The sequence below is a fragment of the Oncorhynchus kisutch genome, linkage group LG27, assembly GCF_002021735.2.
Source record: "Oncorhynchus kisutch isolate 150728-3 linkage group LG27, Okis_V2, whole genome shotgun sequence".
Lineage (NCBI taxonomy): Eukaryota > Metazoa > Chordata > Actinopteri > Salmoniformes > Salmonidae > Oncorhynchus > Oncorhynchus kisutch.
The window spans coordinates 6616282-6633287 of NC_034200.2; the positions used below are offsets into that span (position 1 = coordinate 6616282).

Sequence of the window (17006 nt, forward strand, 5' to 3'; positions counted from 1 at the left end):
AAACACTAGAGTAAATACTAAAGTATAGTTTCAACTTTCAACTTTTATTTATCACTTTCACAGGATACAACAGGTTTGAAAAGTAGAATGAAATGCTTATTTGTGAGCTCTTTCCTAAAAATTCACTATTAAAGGAAATGATGTAAAGTAATAATAAAAAGTATGAAATACACACAAGAACACAAGAAATACAGATAGGAAAAAAGTCACAAGAATGCAAGCTATATACAGGCTCAGTGCCATAATTACAGTGTGCAAGGGTACTGGAGTAGTTGAGGTAGATATGTACAGGACATGTAAACAGGATAAATAATGATAATAATAATAATCAATAATAACCGATATAGCAGCAACGAGGTGAGTGGGTGGGTGCATGGTGGTAAATGTGTGTGTGGATGTAAGTGTGTGACGTCAGTAAGTGAGTGTGTGTGTGCATGTGTATATATGTGTATGCGTGTGTGTGCAGGGTGTCAGTCTAGGTGTGTGAATGTGTGGGTACAGACCAGTGAGTGAGCATAGAGTCTGTACAGACAGTCACTTCAGATAGTCCATGAGAGAGGGTAGGTAGCCGTTGTTGAACTGTTCACCATTTGGTGGCTCAGTTAGTAGAGCATGGTGCTTACAACATTCACTAAAATGTTGTGCTCAGCATCTGTAAAAACCACCACAAAACATTCCCCAAACGTTCTCATTAGGTTCCAGGCAATGTAATAACACAGACAGACTAAATGTGTTCTGGGAACGTTCTTGCAAGGACATCAGGCGAATGTTCTATACAATCACCAGGACAACCGGACAGTTTTTTTTGTTATGAGAACATTTGCCGCAACCTAACAAATGTTCTGGGAACTTTCACAGAACCAATTTTGGTTTGCTGGGTTATTGCTTGGGGAAAGAAGCTGTCTCGGAGCCTGTTGTTTCGAGACCCGATTCTCCGGTACCGCCTACTGGACGGAAGCAGAGAGAACAGTCCATGGCTGGGGTGACTGGTGTTGTTTGTGATTTTTTGGGGGCTTTCCTCAGACACCGCCTGGTATGAGTGTCTTGAATATCTGGGAGCTTGCCCTGTGGTTGAGGGTGTTGCAGGTGCAATACCAGCTGGTGATGCCACCAGTCAAGATGCTGTTGATGGTGCATCTGTAAAGGTTCTTGAGGATCTTGAGGGCCATGACAAATATTTTCAGCCTCTTGAGAGAGAAGAGGAGCTGTGACACCTTCTTCACAACTGTGCTGGTGTAAGAGGACCATGTTAAGTCCTTAGTGATGTGGACACCAAGGAACAGAGCCCATATCCAGGCACATTACGTTAATTACAACTTTTCTACAGTCATGTCCGCAAAAACACTACAGTGAATACTACTGTAAAGTCTGCAAAAACACTACAATGAAGAGTATAGTATGTAAATATGGTAATACTACAGTCTTTATACAATAATATAGAGTATCAGATAAGTTGTAATTAACTTAATTAACCATCATGTGCCTCTGGCAGGAAACCTAGCATGGACTAAAGTTATCTCCTGCTGTGCGTGTGACTGGGGGACTAGAACACTGACTGGCCTGGCCCTTCTGCTTAGAGGTGAGGAGGGAGGGAGGGAGAGAGAGAGAGAGAGAGCGAGAGAGAAAATAGCATGAGAGAGAGAGAGAGAAAATAGCGTGAGAGAGAGAGAGAGCGAGAGAGAAAATAGCATGAGAGAGAGAGAGAGAAAATAGCGTGAGAGAGAGAGAGAGAGAGAGAGAGAGAGGGAGATAAAAATAGAGTGAGAGAGAGCGAGAGAGAGAGAGAAAAATAGGGTGAGAGAGAGCGAGAGTGATAGACATAAAAAGAGGGTGAGAGAGAGAGGCGGATCAACTTCTCATCCAGTCTTTGCCATAGCAAGGATTGTAAGTAGCTTATTCCGTCCTGCATGTAATCAGTCCGTTTTCATGATTTGTTATTTCATTTTTTGCCGGTCAACATCGCTGCAGCCTCATGTAGCCAGGGAACAGAAGATTTGGTTCCAAAATAGAGTCGTAGAGTCGGAGAGAATCTGAACTTTATTATTCCCTGCTTTTTCTCTGTGAGGAGAAATCAGGTGAAAACCATTTTGACGTAGAAATGATATAATAATCACTTGTAGAACTGCACTGACATTCTGTTGCATGAAAGCCTTGCATAAACACCAACATTGCAACAAGGGAGGAAAGGCAACTCACAGGACTTAGTTAGGCCAGGGGTTTTCAAACCTCTCCTCTGGAACCCCCAGCGGTTCCATGTATTTGACCTATTCCTAAACTAACATACCTGATTCAACTTGTCAACTAATCATTAATCCCTTGAATGGGTGAATCAGGAGAGATAGTTGAGGGCTACAACAACATTGTGAAACGTCGATTGCAACGCACAGGTAGAAGGTAAACGTGCTCCTGCAAGTTAAATCAAATCAAATCAAATTTATTTATATAGCCCTTCGTACATCAGCTGATATCTCAAAGTGCTGTACAGAAACCCAGCCTAAAACCCCAAACAGCAAGCAATGCAGGTGTAGAAGCACGGTGGCAGGTTACCGCTGGATGTCTTAAAATCTAAAAATCTAATGTGATTTGTCGCATGCGATGAATACAACCTTCCCGTGAAATATTTCCTTACAAACAATTAAACAACAATGCAGTTTTAAGAAAAATAAGAGTTGAGAATAATATTTACTAAATAAACTATAGTAAAAAATGTATGGTGTTCTTGGGCACAGGGACTATGGTGGTCTGCTTGAAACATGTAGTTATTACAGACTCGGCCAGTGACAGGTTGAAAATGTCAGTGACGACACTTGCAAGTTGGTCAGGGTACACGTCCTGGTAATCCGCCTGGCCTTGTGGATGTTGACCTTTTTAAAGGAGTCCCGAGGGGCACAGCGATCTAAGGCACTGCATCTCAGTGCTCGAGGTGTCACTACAGACCCTGGTTTCCAGGCTGTATCACAACTGGCTGTGATTGGGAGTCCCATAGGGCGGCGCACAATTGGCCCAGCGTTGTTTGGGTTAGCGTTTGGCTGTGGTAGGCTGTCATTGTAATGAATTTGTTCTTAACTGACTTGCCTAGTTAAATAAAGGTTAAATAACATTGGCAACAACAAGCGTGATCACACAGTTGTCCGGAACAGCTGGTGCTCTCATGCATGCTTTAGATTTGCTGCCTTGAAGCGCGCATAGAACTCATTTAGCTTGTCTGGTAGGCTTGTGTCACTGTGCAAACTTGCACCTTTGTAGTCCGTAATAGTTTGCAAGCCTTCAATTTTAGTCCTGTATTTACACTTTGCCTGTTTGATGGTTCGTCTGAGGGAATTGCAGGATTTCTTATGGATTAGAGTCCCGCTCCTTGAAAGCGGCATCTCTAGCCTTTAGCTCAGTGCGGATGTTACCTGTTATCCATGGCTTCTGTTTGAGGTATGTAAAAGTTTGGTTTTAAATATACTTAAGTATCAAAAGTAAATGTAATTGCTAAAATATACTTAAGTATTATATACTTAATATCCTTAAGCATTGAAAGTATTGAAATTCAAATTATTTATATTGAGCAAACCAGACTGCACCATTTTCTTGTTTTTTTTTAACAGATAGCCAGAGGCACACTCCAACAGTCAGACATAAATGAAGCATTTGTGTTTAGTGAGTCTGCCAGATCAAAGGCAATAGGATGACCAGGGATGTTCCTCTTGATACAGTAAGTATTTGACTATTTTCCTGTCCTGCTAGCCATTCAAAATGTAACGACTACTTTTGTTTGTTAGGGAAAATGTATGGAGTCAAAAGTATGTAGTGAAGTAAAAGTAAAAATTGTCAAAAATATAAATAGTAAAGTAAAGTACAGGTACCCCAAAAAACTACTTAAGTACTGTAGTACTTTAAAGTATTTTTACTTCAGTACTTTACACCACTGACTTCCTTAATATTTGATTTTGCGCACCAACTGTTATTGTCAAATAGACACAGACCACCAACCCTTGTCTTACTCCAGCTGTTCTGTCCTGCTGATGCACGGAAAAAACAGCCAATTGTATATTAAACCATGAAGCTGATTAATTTAAAAAATACTTATTTGAATATAAGAATATAGAAGCAGTAGGCCTATATTTCATTCAAACGTTTCACCTTATCGGGTTCTACTAAGATTGCATATGGAATTGTTATACCATGGATCATTTAGCTATTTGATTTTGAATTTTAGGTCACCTTTATGTATACATTTTTTTATACAAAATAAGTTGATAAAATATTGAATTTGGCCTTTACCACTATAGCCCATAAAAATGAATGGCAACAAAAGATCATAAGGAATAAGGTTTTGAATTGTCTGTCTTATATCTAGGAGATAAAAGAAAGCTCCGGAAATATATACAGTGTATTCGGAAAGTATTCATACCTCTTGACTTTTTCCACATTTTGTCATGTTACAGCCTTATTCAAAAATTGATTAAATAGCTTTTGCCCTCATCAATCTACATACATTACCCCATAATGACAAAGCAAAATCATTTAAAAAAAATCATTTTTTGACATTTAAAATAAAACAGAATTGTGACATTTACATAAGTATTCACACCCTTTACAACTACTTTGTTGAAGCACCTTTGGCAGCGATTACAGCCTTGAATCTTCTTGGGTATGACGCTACAAGCTTGGCACACCTGTATTTGGGGAGTTTCTTCCATTCTTCTCTGCAGATCCTTTCAAGCTCTGTCAGGTTGGATGGGGAGCGTCACTGCACAGCTATTTTCAGGTCTCTCCAGAGATGTTCGGTTCATAACCTTTTAGAAGGTTATCCCATCTCCACAGAGGAACTCTGGAGCTCTGTCAGTGTGACCATCGGGTTCTTGGTCACCTCCATGACCAAGGCCCTTCTCCCCCGATTGCTCAATTTGGCCGGGTGGCCAGCTCTAGGAACAGTCTTGGTGGTTCCAAACTTCTTCCATGTAAGAACGATGGAGGCCACTGTGTTCTTGGGGACCTTTAATGCTGCAGAAATGTTTTGCAACGCTTCTCCAGATCTGTACCTCGTGTCAATCCTATCTCGGAGCGATATGGACAATTCCTTCGACCTCATGGCTTGCTTTTTGCTGTGACATATACTGTCAACTGTGTGCCTTTCCAAATCATGTCCAATCAATTGAATTTGCTACAGGATGATCAACGGAAACAGGATGCACCGGAGTTCAATTTCAAGTCTCATAGCAAAGGGTCTGAATACTTCTGTAAATAAGGTATTTTTTTCATGAGGATTTTTTTTATTTAATCCATTTTCGAAGAAGGCTGTAACATAACAAAATGTAGAGGGGTCTGAATTCTTTCCAAATTCACTATATGTTTTTTTACACATATTTAACCCCTTATTTTCATTGAGGTAAAACTGCCTCTTTACTTTTGTGTGGGTTACCTTGAGATGAGTCCCGTGACACTATTGTATTCATGAGAGTCTCCCCTTTCCACAGTGGGGTCATATTAGTTTGTATGCCAAACTGGTTGGACGCTAAAGAAGACCGATTTTCGGGATGTCTCATGGTCTGATAAAGACCACTGTAACTCGGCCCCCTTCCACCACGGATGCGGAAGACATAGGCGGATGTGCGATGTAGCCCATGCAAAAAAAACGAATATCTCTAGCATAAGCTGAATCATTTTTATGGGAATATTTTTGTTATGTTACTTAGTTTGACGCACGAGTGCATCACCAGACTCTTAATTAACCTCTCTAGGGGGTGTGGGACGGTAGCGTCCCACCTAGCCAACATCCAAAGCGCCAAATTCAAAAACAGAAATACTCATTATAAAAATTAATAAAGCATACAAGTATTATACATCGGTTTAAAGATGAACTTCTTGTTAATCCAACCACGGTGTCAGATTTCAAAAAGGCTTTACGGCGAAAGCATACCATGCGATTATCTGAGAACAGCGCCCAGTAGACAAATCATTACAAACAGTTACCAGCCAAGTAGAGGAGTAACACAAGTCAAAAATAGCGATAAAATGTATCACTTACCTTTGATGATCTTCATATGGTTGCACTCACAAGACTCCCATTTACTCAATACATGTTTGTTTTGTTCGATAAAGTCCCTCTTTATATCCAAAAACCTCCGTTTTGTTTGCGCGTTTTGTTCAGTAATCCACAGGCTCAAAGGCAGTCAAAACAGGCATACGAAAAATCCGAAAGTATCAGTAAAGTTCGTAGAAACATGTCAAACTGTAATGGTTTTCCTCCTCTTCGTCTGAAGAGGAGAGGAGAGAAGGATCAGAGGACCAATATGCGGCGTGGTAAGTGTCCATGGTATTTATTTAAACACATAAACTGAACACTCCATACAAAAACAATAAACGTAAAGTGAATAACCGAAACAGAAAACAGTACCGTGTGGTGTAAAACACAGACACGGAAACAATCACCCACAAAAACACAGTGAAACCCAGGCTACCTAAGTATGATTCTCAATCAGAGACAACTAACAACACCTGCCTCTGATTGAGAACCATACTAGGCCGAACACAGAAAAACAACCTAGACACACAAAACATAGAATGCCCACCCAGCTCACGTCCTGACCAACACTAAAACAAGGAAAACACAAAAGAACTATGGTCAGAACGTGACACAAACAATGTTTTTAATCAATCCTCAGGTTGTTTTTAGTCATAATAATCAATAATATTTCAACAGGACAAAAGGAAAACAAGGAGGGTGCACTCGCGGTCGTGCGCATGAAAAACCTCTGGGACACTGCAGTGTCCACTCATTTAGAGTGGTCTTACTCCCTCATTTTTCAGAATACAAGCCTGAAACCATTTCTAAAGACTGTTGACATCTAGTGCAAGCCATAGGACTCAAGGACTGCACTTAGGACTGCACTTCCTAAGTCAATGGAATCTGTATTGGCAGTCAATGGAAAACTACAAACATAAAGAAAATCCCACTTCCTGGATGGATTTTTCTCAGGTTTTCGGCTGCCATATCAGTTCTGTTATACTCACAGACATTATTTTAACAGTTTTCTTCAGGGTGTTTTCTATCCAAATCTACCAATTATATGCAAATCCTAGCTTCTGGGCCTGAGTAACAGGTAGTTTACTTTGGGCACACTTTTCATCCGGAGATGAAAATAACACTCACAGTTCTGCAAACAACAGCAGATCTGCATAACCTGAAAATGTAATCTTGTAAATAAACAACAGCAAATTGTAGGACATACTGCAGCTAGTTTCCAAGTCAGAAGGACAGGGCATGGAAGTAGATGTTGTTTTTTGTCAGCGAATATCAATACAAGCACAAATGTTTTCCAAGTACTGTGTATGTGTGTGTTGGGAGGAGGGTGGGGGTTGTGTGAACTACCCAGCATGCCCTCTGTTGTGTTCCTACCTGGAGACGACGAGGGGCAGAATGAGCATCTTCAACATCCTCATCAGGAGCTCTCCAGGAAACTGGAAGTACTTCACCTCCTACATAAACACAGAGAGGACAAACAGAGCAGAGCAGGTTGTTAGTTAGGGTCGATAGGTAGATAGACCTACTGTATTGGGTAGGCTTACTGTAGATAGGCATTTTGAATTTACCACACTGTAAAAATCCAACTTAACCAATTCCTAGTCAACGTTATAATTTGAAGTAATGTGTTCAAGTTTGTTTACTCAACAAACTCTTCTCGAAGTAAGCTGAATTTAAAAAGGCTTGTTGAGTAAAATTACAAATTCATGTTGCCTTTGGAAGGCAACGCTGTCAAAAAGCCAACTCAACCAATCGTTTAATCAGCATTATTACACGAGTTGAGCAGACTTCAAAAGGACAAGAATTTGAGCTAATGTGTTAGTGTGTTTACTCAACAAACTCTGCTCAAATTCAACTGAATTTGAACAAGCTTGTTTGATCAAAACAACTCAAAACCACGCTCATCATTATCATATTTCCCAGCATGCTCTCTTACAGGTAGATTTTTCAGAATTGTTTATTTCAATACCTGTGTTTTTGCATGTATTTTGTTTGGTTGGTTAATATTATGCTACACAAACATAAACAACATACGTTTTTTTAAACTAATCCAATCAGTTTATAGTTGGACTTATTGCACCTGTTACTGAGATGGCTGTTCCAGTTTATATGATTTAGGTAGTCTCAATAATACATGTTCCCAACCCTGGCAGTCATTCTGAATGCAGGTATGGGGTAATTAAAAGTTTTAATTGTTGGATTCCATTATAAATTACACATCACTTTGCAAGCCAGCATAACGTGACTTGCAGGCTTGATGTGGCCTGTAAACAAAGAGTTTCAGACCAACTTAAATGCCAAGAATAAATAGTAAACAGTAATGTACACGAAAGGTAAAAACACACTTAATGGGACCACCATCAGACCAACTCCTTGAATGGCCTACTCCTTAAAGTTTGCATTTGTGTAAAAAAAAAAAAAAACACTACGTTGCTCAAAACATATGTTTTTACCCTTAAGTGTGTGTACATTACTGTATTTGTATGTCAGACATTGTTTTTCAACAAAAAAAATGTCATTGCTGGAGTGCGTATTGAAGCATTTTAGAGTGGTGTTTCAAATGAGCACATTGTGGTTCTAAATTTACTCACCAACATAAAATGATCCCCTTTAAACTTCAGTGGCAAGTTACAAACAGCATGTGATATGAATGGGAATATTCAATCCAGATAAATAATTAAATAGGCATCTGTTTGTAAATACCTGAGAGGTTGATGTTCTATCATCTGTTCTACTGTATTTACCAAGATGGGAGGTGTTTACAATTCCTTAGGATGTGGATGTGAGGAGGATAGAGAGAGGGATGGTTGGGGGGGTGGAGAGTAGTGGGACAAACAAAGATATTGTGGAGAGATAGAGAGAAGGTTTTGAGAGAGAGAGAGAGAGAGAGAAAGAGAGAGGGGTGAATTCAAACACAATACATCTGAGAGATGATAACAGCTAAAGAGCTTTAGCTGTTGTTTAATATTAGGAAGGAAGAGGGGGCGGAAAGACAGGAGGAGAGGGAGATTAGATCAGGATCACTGCAGTCAAATGGCGGGCTGGTTAGCAGTGAGTGTATGTGTGTCATGGGTGAGAGAGACACACACACAAGCTGGTATCAGGCCCTGGCATCTGCCGAACACAAGGCTGACATGTGTCACATGCACACACTGCCCCAATTATAACCACCTAATCCCAATAAATGAAACACCCAATGACATTTTGGGAGGTTGATCATATCATTACCTGTAAAGTATAGATATACAACACCTGATGGTTCATCTTGTATTTAATGTCATGCAATACATCTGTTGCATGATAGCAGGACAGCAAAATGGGAGGGAAAAGGGACCGGGGTTAGGGTTCAGAGGGTTTTAAAATAATTGTGTGGAGATCTAGATTTGGGAAGATTAGTTTGAGTCAGTTGCTCTGAAGCCTTGTTTACACTGCAGGCGTTAATGCTCAAATCAGTTTTGTTTTTCAAATGCGTTTTGGAAACTGACTGTCCAAACAACAAGTTACAAGTGACCAATCCAGATTTATGTGTGCTCAGACAGCAGTCATTTGCTGACACGGCTACGCTAGTTGTCATAGTAATGACGGGTGTGTTCAAAACAAGTCCTTTTTTGGCTAGCCACAGCAGTCAACTAGCTATCTGTTTAGCATTCAAGCACATTCACAAATTTGTTTGTAAACAATTAGCAAGCTAGTTAGCTACCACATGTTCTTGTCAAACTGTCAACAGAGTAGCTAGCAAGCAACAAGATATGCCAAATAACAGTCTCCCATTTGAGGGCAAATAAATCAGATTTGACCATTCAGGCACGAGGGTGGCAGGTATCCTAGCCGTTAAGAGTGTAGGGCCAGTAACTGAAAGGTTGCTAGTTTGAATCCCCGAGCCGACTAAGTGAAAATCTGTCAATGTGCCCTTGAGAAAGTCACTTGAAACTTCTTATGGGCAGGTGGGACGGTAGCATCCCACCTGGCCAACATCCGGTGAAATTGCAGAGCGTGGAATTCAAACGACAGTATATAAATATTTCACTTTCATAAAATCACAAGTGTAATACATCAAAATAAAGCTTAACGTCTTGTTAATCCAGCCACCGTGTCAGATTTCAAAAAGGCTTTACGGCGAAAGCAAACCATGCGATTATCTGCAGACAGCGCCCCGCATACAAACACATGAAAAACATATTTCAACCAGGCAGGTGCAACACGAAAGTCAGAAATAGCGATATAAAAAGTGCCTTACCTTTCATGATCTGTTTCTGTTGGCACTCCAAGGTCCCAGTTACATTACAACTGGTCCTTTTGTTCGATAATGTCCTTCTTTATATCCATAAAACTCAGTTTAGCTGGCGAGCTTCAGTCAATAATCCACCCAGTTTCCCTCCATCAAAATGCATACAAAATGAATCCCAAATGTTACTAATAAACTTTTCCAAACAAGTCAAACAACATTTATATCAAACCTTAGGTACCCTAATACGTAATTAAATGATACAATTTAAGACAGAGAATCGCTATTGTCTTTACCGGAGAAAAATACCAAAGAATGCGCTCTCTTTCCACACGCTTGGAAACACTAAGCTAGCAGCTCCCATTTTGGGAGCCATCTAGAAAAACTATAATTTCTGGCAAATTTTTCAAAAACCCAGCCTGAAACTCTTTCTAAAGACTATTGACATCTAGTGGAAGCCCTAGGAACTGCAATCTGGTAGGACTTGGCCTTATAATAAAAGTGATAGCCATTGAAAATAGGGGTAGGCCGATTTTAATTTTGGGTGGGTGGTTTGTCCTCTGGGTTTCGCCTGCCATATCAGTTCTGTTATACTCACATACATCATTTTTACAGTTTTAGAAACTTCCGTGTGTTTTCTATCCAAATCTACTAATGTATGCATATTCTATCTTCTGGGCCTGAGTAACAGGCACGCTTTTCATCCGGACATCAAAATACTGCCCCCTACCCAAGAGAGGTTAATCCTAACTGCTCCTGTAAATCGCTCTGGATATGAGTGTCTGCTAAATGACATAAACGGGAAGTTGTATGGCCAGGAATCAGATTAGTATCTGCTTTCAAACAACATATGAAGATGGTTTGAAATATCCGATTCAATGTGATTTTAGGCTGTACAGGAAAAATAACCGACTCAAATAGGCATAAAAATGTGATTTTAGTGACTTCAAACTACCAGAGTGAACAAGGCTTAAAAGCAGTGACACCACAGTCTCTCAAATGAAGCATATTATTACTCTGGTTAATTATATTAGACAATCCTTTTTGCTATAGGCTAGTTTTAGGTGGTGGGAAAAAAAGGTATATAAACCATTCCCATCTCTCAGTGTGAGAAGCAAACAGGAGAAATACAATGCAAACAAACATTAAATTGTTCCTCCCTCTACCTCAACTATGTGTATACTTTGTATGGTTTGTTTTTTTGTGTTAGTGCAGAACAAACCATTGTCGGTTTGAGAAATAACCTTCAAGACAGTGGAGAGGGAGAGTAGGGTCCCATTCCCTATGACGACATGGATACACCCCCAGGACCTCCTCCACCTCAAGTACTTTACTTTCTCCTACCCACTCTACCTTACAGCAGAAAGAGGGGATAGAAACTAACTCATAACAAATAATAGTATAATTTTGGTTACCCCTCAAACATTTCCTTTGCTTCCCCTCCATAGTACAACATGAGTCGAATCCATGTAAAATAGCTACTGGATTCACTGTGACTCTATAGCTGCGTTTAGCCAAGTAGCCCAATTCTAGAAATTAAAGGGTTTTAGGAGGGTTTTAGTTTTTCTGTTGAAGTAGTTCCTGAATAGCTACTCTTCTGTCTAAGAATTTTGGCCAAGACGTGCCTGTTCAAGGGTGCTGTATTTCTGCTCGACCTGGTGGAGCTCTATCTGCATTACTACAAGTGTCTTCAAAGTATCCAGCATTTCTTTAGTTTATATGACTGACCAAGTGGGAAGTTGCTTCCCACTGTGTTCTCCTAGGCTGTGTTTATACAGGCAGCCTAATTCCGATCTTTGGCACTAAATGATCTTTTTGACCAGATCAGATCTTTTAGATCAGATCAGATCTTTTACCAATAATTTGGCAAACGATCAGAATTTTGCTGCATGTGTAAACTCTGTGAGTAGCAATTGTGTTCAAGAGAACACAGTGAGTAGCAACTAGCCAGAAGGTAGGAAGGGAGCACAAAGCGCAGTAAAAACAACCAACAACATCCCACTTGGTCAGTCATGTAAATGAAGGAAGTGCTGGATATTTTGGAAGGCCATCTCGAGGAAACATGTGGTAATGCAGATAGAGCTCCACCACGAGTAGAAATACAGCACCTTTGAACAGGCACGTTTTTGGTAAATATTGAGACAGAAGAGTAGCTATTGAGGAACTACTTCAACAGAAAACCAAAACCCTCCCAAGGCACCATTAGATGCCTCTTGAATTCCCCTTTGTTGATTTTTCCATTATATTCTCCTAAGTCTCCTCTCCCACTTATATGACAGCACCAGAGATTACTTTTTTTTTGGGGGGGGGGGATCTTTTTGGGACTAATGTTTAGAACATATGGAATGTTCAAAGAAAACCAACTAGGATGTTTTATGTCAATAATGAGTAGCTCTTATCACCATCACCACTACTGTAAACCGAAGCCATTTCCTTCTCCTTGTTCTCTTATCCACCAGTCTAATGGACCTTTAAACGGTTGCAATATTGTGGTATTATCAGAGCTTCAGACTCTTATCAAATATACTACTTTGACAAAATCCACTCGGTCTCGTGGGCTACCTACAGACGGTAACTGCTGGAAGAGATATCCATAATGTTTTGTAACTTCATGTTATTTTGTCCCCAGGAAACCCTTTTGAGATATTTGAGAATTTGAGATATTATTTTCTGCAGTTTGTCATCTCCATAGATGTATACATTTGTTTTTTCTTCGTGAATTATACACTTAGTATATCAAACATTAGGCACACCTTCCTAATATTGAGTTGCACCCCAACTTTTGCCCTCAGAACAGCCTCAATTCGCCGGTGCATGGAGTCTACAAGGTGTCGAAAGTGTTCCACAGGGATGCTGGCCCATGCTGACTCCAATGCTTCTCACTGTTGTGTCAAATTGGCTGGATGTCCTTTGGGTGGTGGATCATTCTTGATACACACAGGAAGCTGTTGAGCGTTTAAAACGCAGCAGCGTTGCAGTTCTTGAAACAAACCGGTGCACCTGGCTCCTGTTCAAAGGCACTTAAATCTTTTGTCACATACCCAATCCATGTCTCAATTGCCTCAAGGCTTAAAAATCCTTCTTTAACCTGTCTCCTCTCCTTCATCTACACTGACTGAAGTAGATATAACAAGTGACATCAATAAGGGATCATAGCTTTCACCTGGATTCACCTTGTCAGTCTGTCATATTTTGTGCACTCAGTGTACATTCTAAATCATGTATAATGTCACATAAGCAATTATTCATACAGTCCTGTTTTATTACGTCAATCATTGAAATTACATGATACCAGTACACCGGTACACAATGTAATAAGACAGTCGCTAAGAGCAAACAGTCAATGTTCATTTTCATAACCCACAGGGCTCGTGGATTGTCACTCCCCCCATGTGTAAAATTAGCACAGCCGATTGTGTACCTTGTGTGGCGTAATTACCTTTGTATATTTAATTTGAACAGAATGCCCTGAAATTTCAATGTATTCTGTTATTTATCTAATAAACAGCGAATGCCATTCTTAAAGCTGGTCTAGCGGGTAACTCTGCATCTCCCCCCTCTCTGTATCCCCTGTCTTGTTCAAATACACTGCTCAAAAAAATAAAGGGGACACTAAAATAACACATCCTAGATCTGAATGAATGAAATATTCTTATTAAATACTTTTTTCTTTACATAGTTGAATGTGCTGACAACAAAATCACACAAAAATTAACAATGGAAATCAAATTGATCAACCCATGGAGGTCTGGATTTGGAGTCACACTCAAAATTAAAGTGGAAAACCACACTACAGGCTGATCCAACTTTGATGTAATGTCCTTAAAACAAGTCAAAATGAGGCTCAGTAGTGTGTGTGGCCTCCACGTGCCTGTATGACCTCCCTACAACACCTGAGCATGCTCCTGATGAGGTGGCGGATGGTCTCCTGAGGGATCTCCTCCCAGACCTGGGCTAAAGCATCCGTGGCGTTGGTGGATGGAGCGAGACATGATGTCCCAGATGTGCTCAATTGGATCCAGGTCTGGGGAACGGGCGGGCCAGTCCATAGCATCAATGCCTTCCTCTTGCAGGAACTGCTGACACACTCCAGCCACATGAGGACATGCATTGTCTTGCATTAGGAGGAACCCAGGACCAACCGCACCAGCATATGGTCTCACAAGGGGTCTGAGAATCTCATCTCGGTACCTAATGGCAGTCAGGCTACCTCTGGCGAGCACATGGAGGGCTGTGCGGCCCCACAAAGAAATGCCACCCCACACCATGACTGACCCACCGCCAAACCAGTCATGCTGGAGGATGTTGCAGGCAGCAGAACGTTCTCCACGGCGTCTCCAGACTCTGTCACGTCTGTCACATGTGCTCAGTGTGAACCTGCTTTCATCTGTGAAGAGCACAGGGCGCCAGTGGCCTGAACGGTGTTGGGCTGTAACCACAACCCCCACCTGTGGACGTCGGGGCCTCATACCACCCTCATGGAGTCTTTTTCTGACTGTTTGAGCAGACACATACACATTTGTGGCCTGCTGGAGGTCATTTTGCAGGGCTCTGGCAGTGCTCCTCTTGCTCCTCCTTGCACAAAGGTGGAGGTAGCGGTCCTGCTGCTGGGTTGTTGCCCTCCTACGGCCTCCTCCACATCTCCTGATGTACTGGCCTGTCTCCTGGTAGCGCCTCCATGCTCTGGACACTACGCTGACAGACACAGCAAACCTTCTTGCCACAGCTCGCATTGATGTGCCATCCTGGGTGAGCTGCACTACCTGAGCCACTTGTATGGGTTGTAGACTCCGTCTCATGCTACCACTAGAGTGAAAGCACCGCCAGCATTCAAAAGTGACCAAAACATCAGCCAGGTAGCATAGGAACTGAGAAGTGGTCTGTGGTCACCACCTGCAGAACCACTCCTTTATTGGGGGTGTCTTGCTAATTGCCTATAATTTCCACCTGTTGTCTATTCCATTCGCACAACAGCATGTGAAATGTATTGTCAATCAGTGTTGCTTCCTAAGTGGACAGTTTGATTTCACAGAAGTGTGATTGACTTGGAGTTACATTGGATTGTTTAAGTGTTCCCTTTATTTTTTTGAGCAGTGTATATCTCTGTCCAAATAAAGTGAATATACCTTTTCAACAAATATTGAAAGAAAAACAAATAGGGAATGACAGCAGTGTGCTGCTCTATCGCCCATCGATGTGATTCACAGCTAAGCCTCCACAGCCACAGCAACAGCCACTAACAATCCTTCATCTCATGAATATGGAGCGCGACTGATGAGAATATGTTTGTTTGGAAAACAAACACAGACAGGACAAGTGAAGCCAAACAAATCAATAAGGACAGGATCGGATAGCATTACCCAACAGCATGAATCACTGGATGAGTTGTGTTTGGAAGTGTTTGAACTTCAAAATCATTTTTTAACTGAGTATACCAGCTATGTTGTAAACAGAAAATGTGCCTCTTTCCATAAGTCAGTCTGATCAGTGTCATCCTAGAGTCAGAACAGTGATCTAGCCTCAGGTCTAGCCACTACGACATTAAAGAGCAGAGAGGCTTTGTTGGATCGTCTGTATTCAGCAACAGCTTATAGAGTGATCTCCCTCTTTCTCAATCCCCTCAGCTCTCTGCACCCACACAACTACAACATAAGTGTGTGTGGTAATTCACAATTCAATCACAGTGTTATTAAGGTTGGTATTGTCACTTGGTAGGACAAGATGGGGTTGTTTTTTTTCCACATGGTAGGACAACAGCTGTGTTTGACGAGAGGTTGGTGTTAAGAAAGAGGGGAATGTTTGGGAGGACACCGTTCTTATGTAAGGTGTTTTTCAAGGTTAGGAGGACAGGGGGACCAGTGGACAGGGAGAACAGGGTGCAGCAGAGTAGTGGGTCAAGGACTTTAGAGGCACCACATTTGTAAGGAGCAGGGATTTTTTATTTTTTATTTAACTGGGCAAGTCAGTTAAGAACTCATTCTTATTTACAACAACAGCCTAGGAACAGTGGGTTAACTGCCTTGTTCAGGAGGAGAATGACAGATTTCTACCTAGTCAGCTCGGGGAATTGATCTAGCAACCTTGCTACCTGCCGTGGGGGGGGGGGGGGCTAAGGGAACAGGAGACCCAGGGTGTTTCAGGTCAACAAGGGACTGTGTTGGTTGGTTGAAGGAACAGGACACCCTGCAGGTGTTAGTTTTGACACTGACCTGGTCGGAGAGCTGCTTGCCCCGCAGGTGGAACCCCATCATACAGCCAATGACCACAGCCAACACAGACAGGATGAGCAGCCCGTTCTGCGCACACACATTCTTCACCCGACCCCGCACCTCCGCAAAGTTCACCGCCATCCTGACTCTCCCGGAAAGTCCTCCACAGTCCCGGACACGGACACTCACTCCACTGGTCCCTGGTCAGTCACTCAGTCAACCATATATAGCCAGTAGAGAGGTAACAGACTGGACGGCAGGAGAGGGTTGGGTGAAAGACTGAAACAAAGAGCCGGGGAGGGAAGGGAGGGACTGAAAAGTGATTAAAGAGAGAAAAATAACTAAGAAGAGGAAGATAGAGATAGAAGGAGGAGTGAGTGGAATAGATATAGGTTTGCAGAAAAAGTAGTAGGGAGAAAGGCAGTTGTCCTCTTTTTGGATAAAGCACTTTAGCACTCCATGAGCTGCTCTCTCTGTCATTCCACACAGGACTAAGAACATCACACTTTCCAGGCATACACACGTTCTCTCTCTCTCTCTCTCTCTCTCTCTCTACCCC

The 17006-nt window shown here is 41.5% G+C and overlaps 1 protein-coding gene across 1 annotated transcript in view; it reads right to left on the bottom strand.

Moving 5' to 3' along the window:
- Nucleotides 1-16755, bottom strand: part of LOC109871480 (excitatory amino acid transporter 5-like) — an 80390-nt gene extending 63635 nt beyond the window's left edge. The window contains exons 1-2 of the mRNA XM_031806417.1: nucleotides 16448-16755; nucleotides 7388-7467 (exon numbers count right to left, since the gene is read on the bottom strand). Coding sequence (XP_031662277.1) covers nucleotides 7388-7467; nucleotides 16448-16588 — 221 coding nt within the window. The 5' untranslated portion in view covers nucleotides 16589-16755. The remainder of the gene's footprint in view (nucleotides 1-7387; nucleotides 7468-16447) is intronic.
- Nucleotides 16756-17006: the final 251 nt, after the last annotated feature.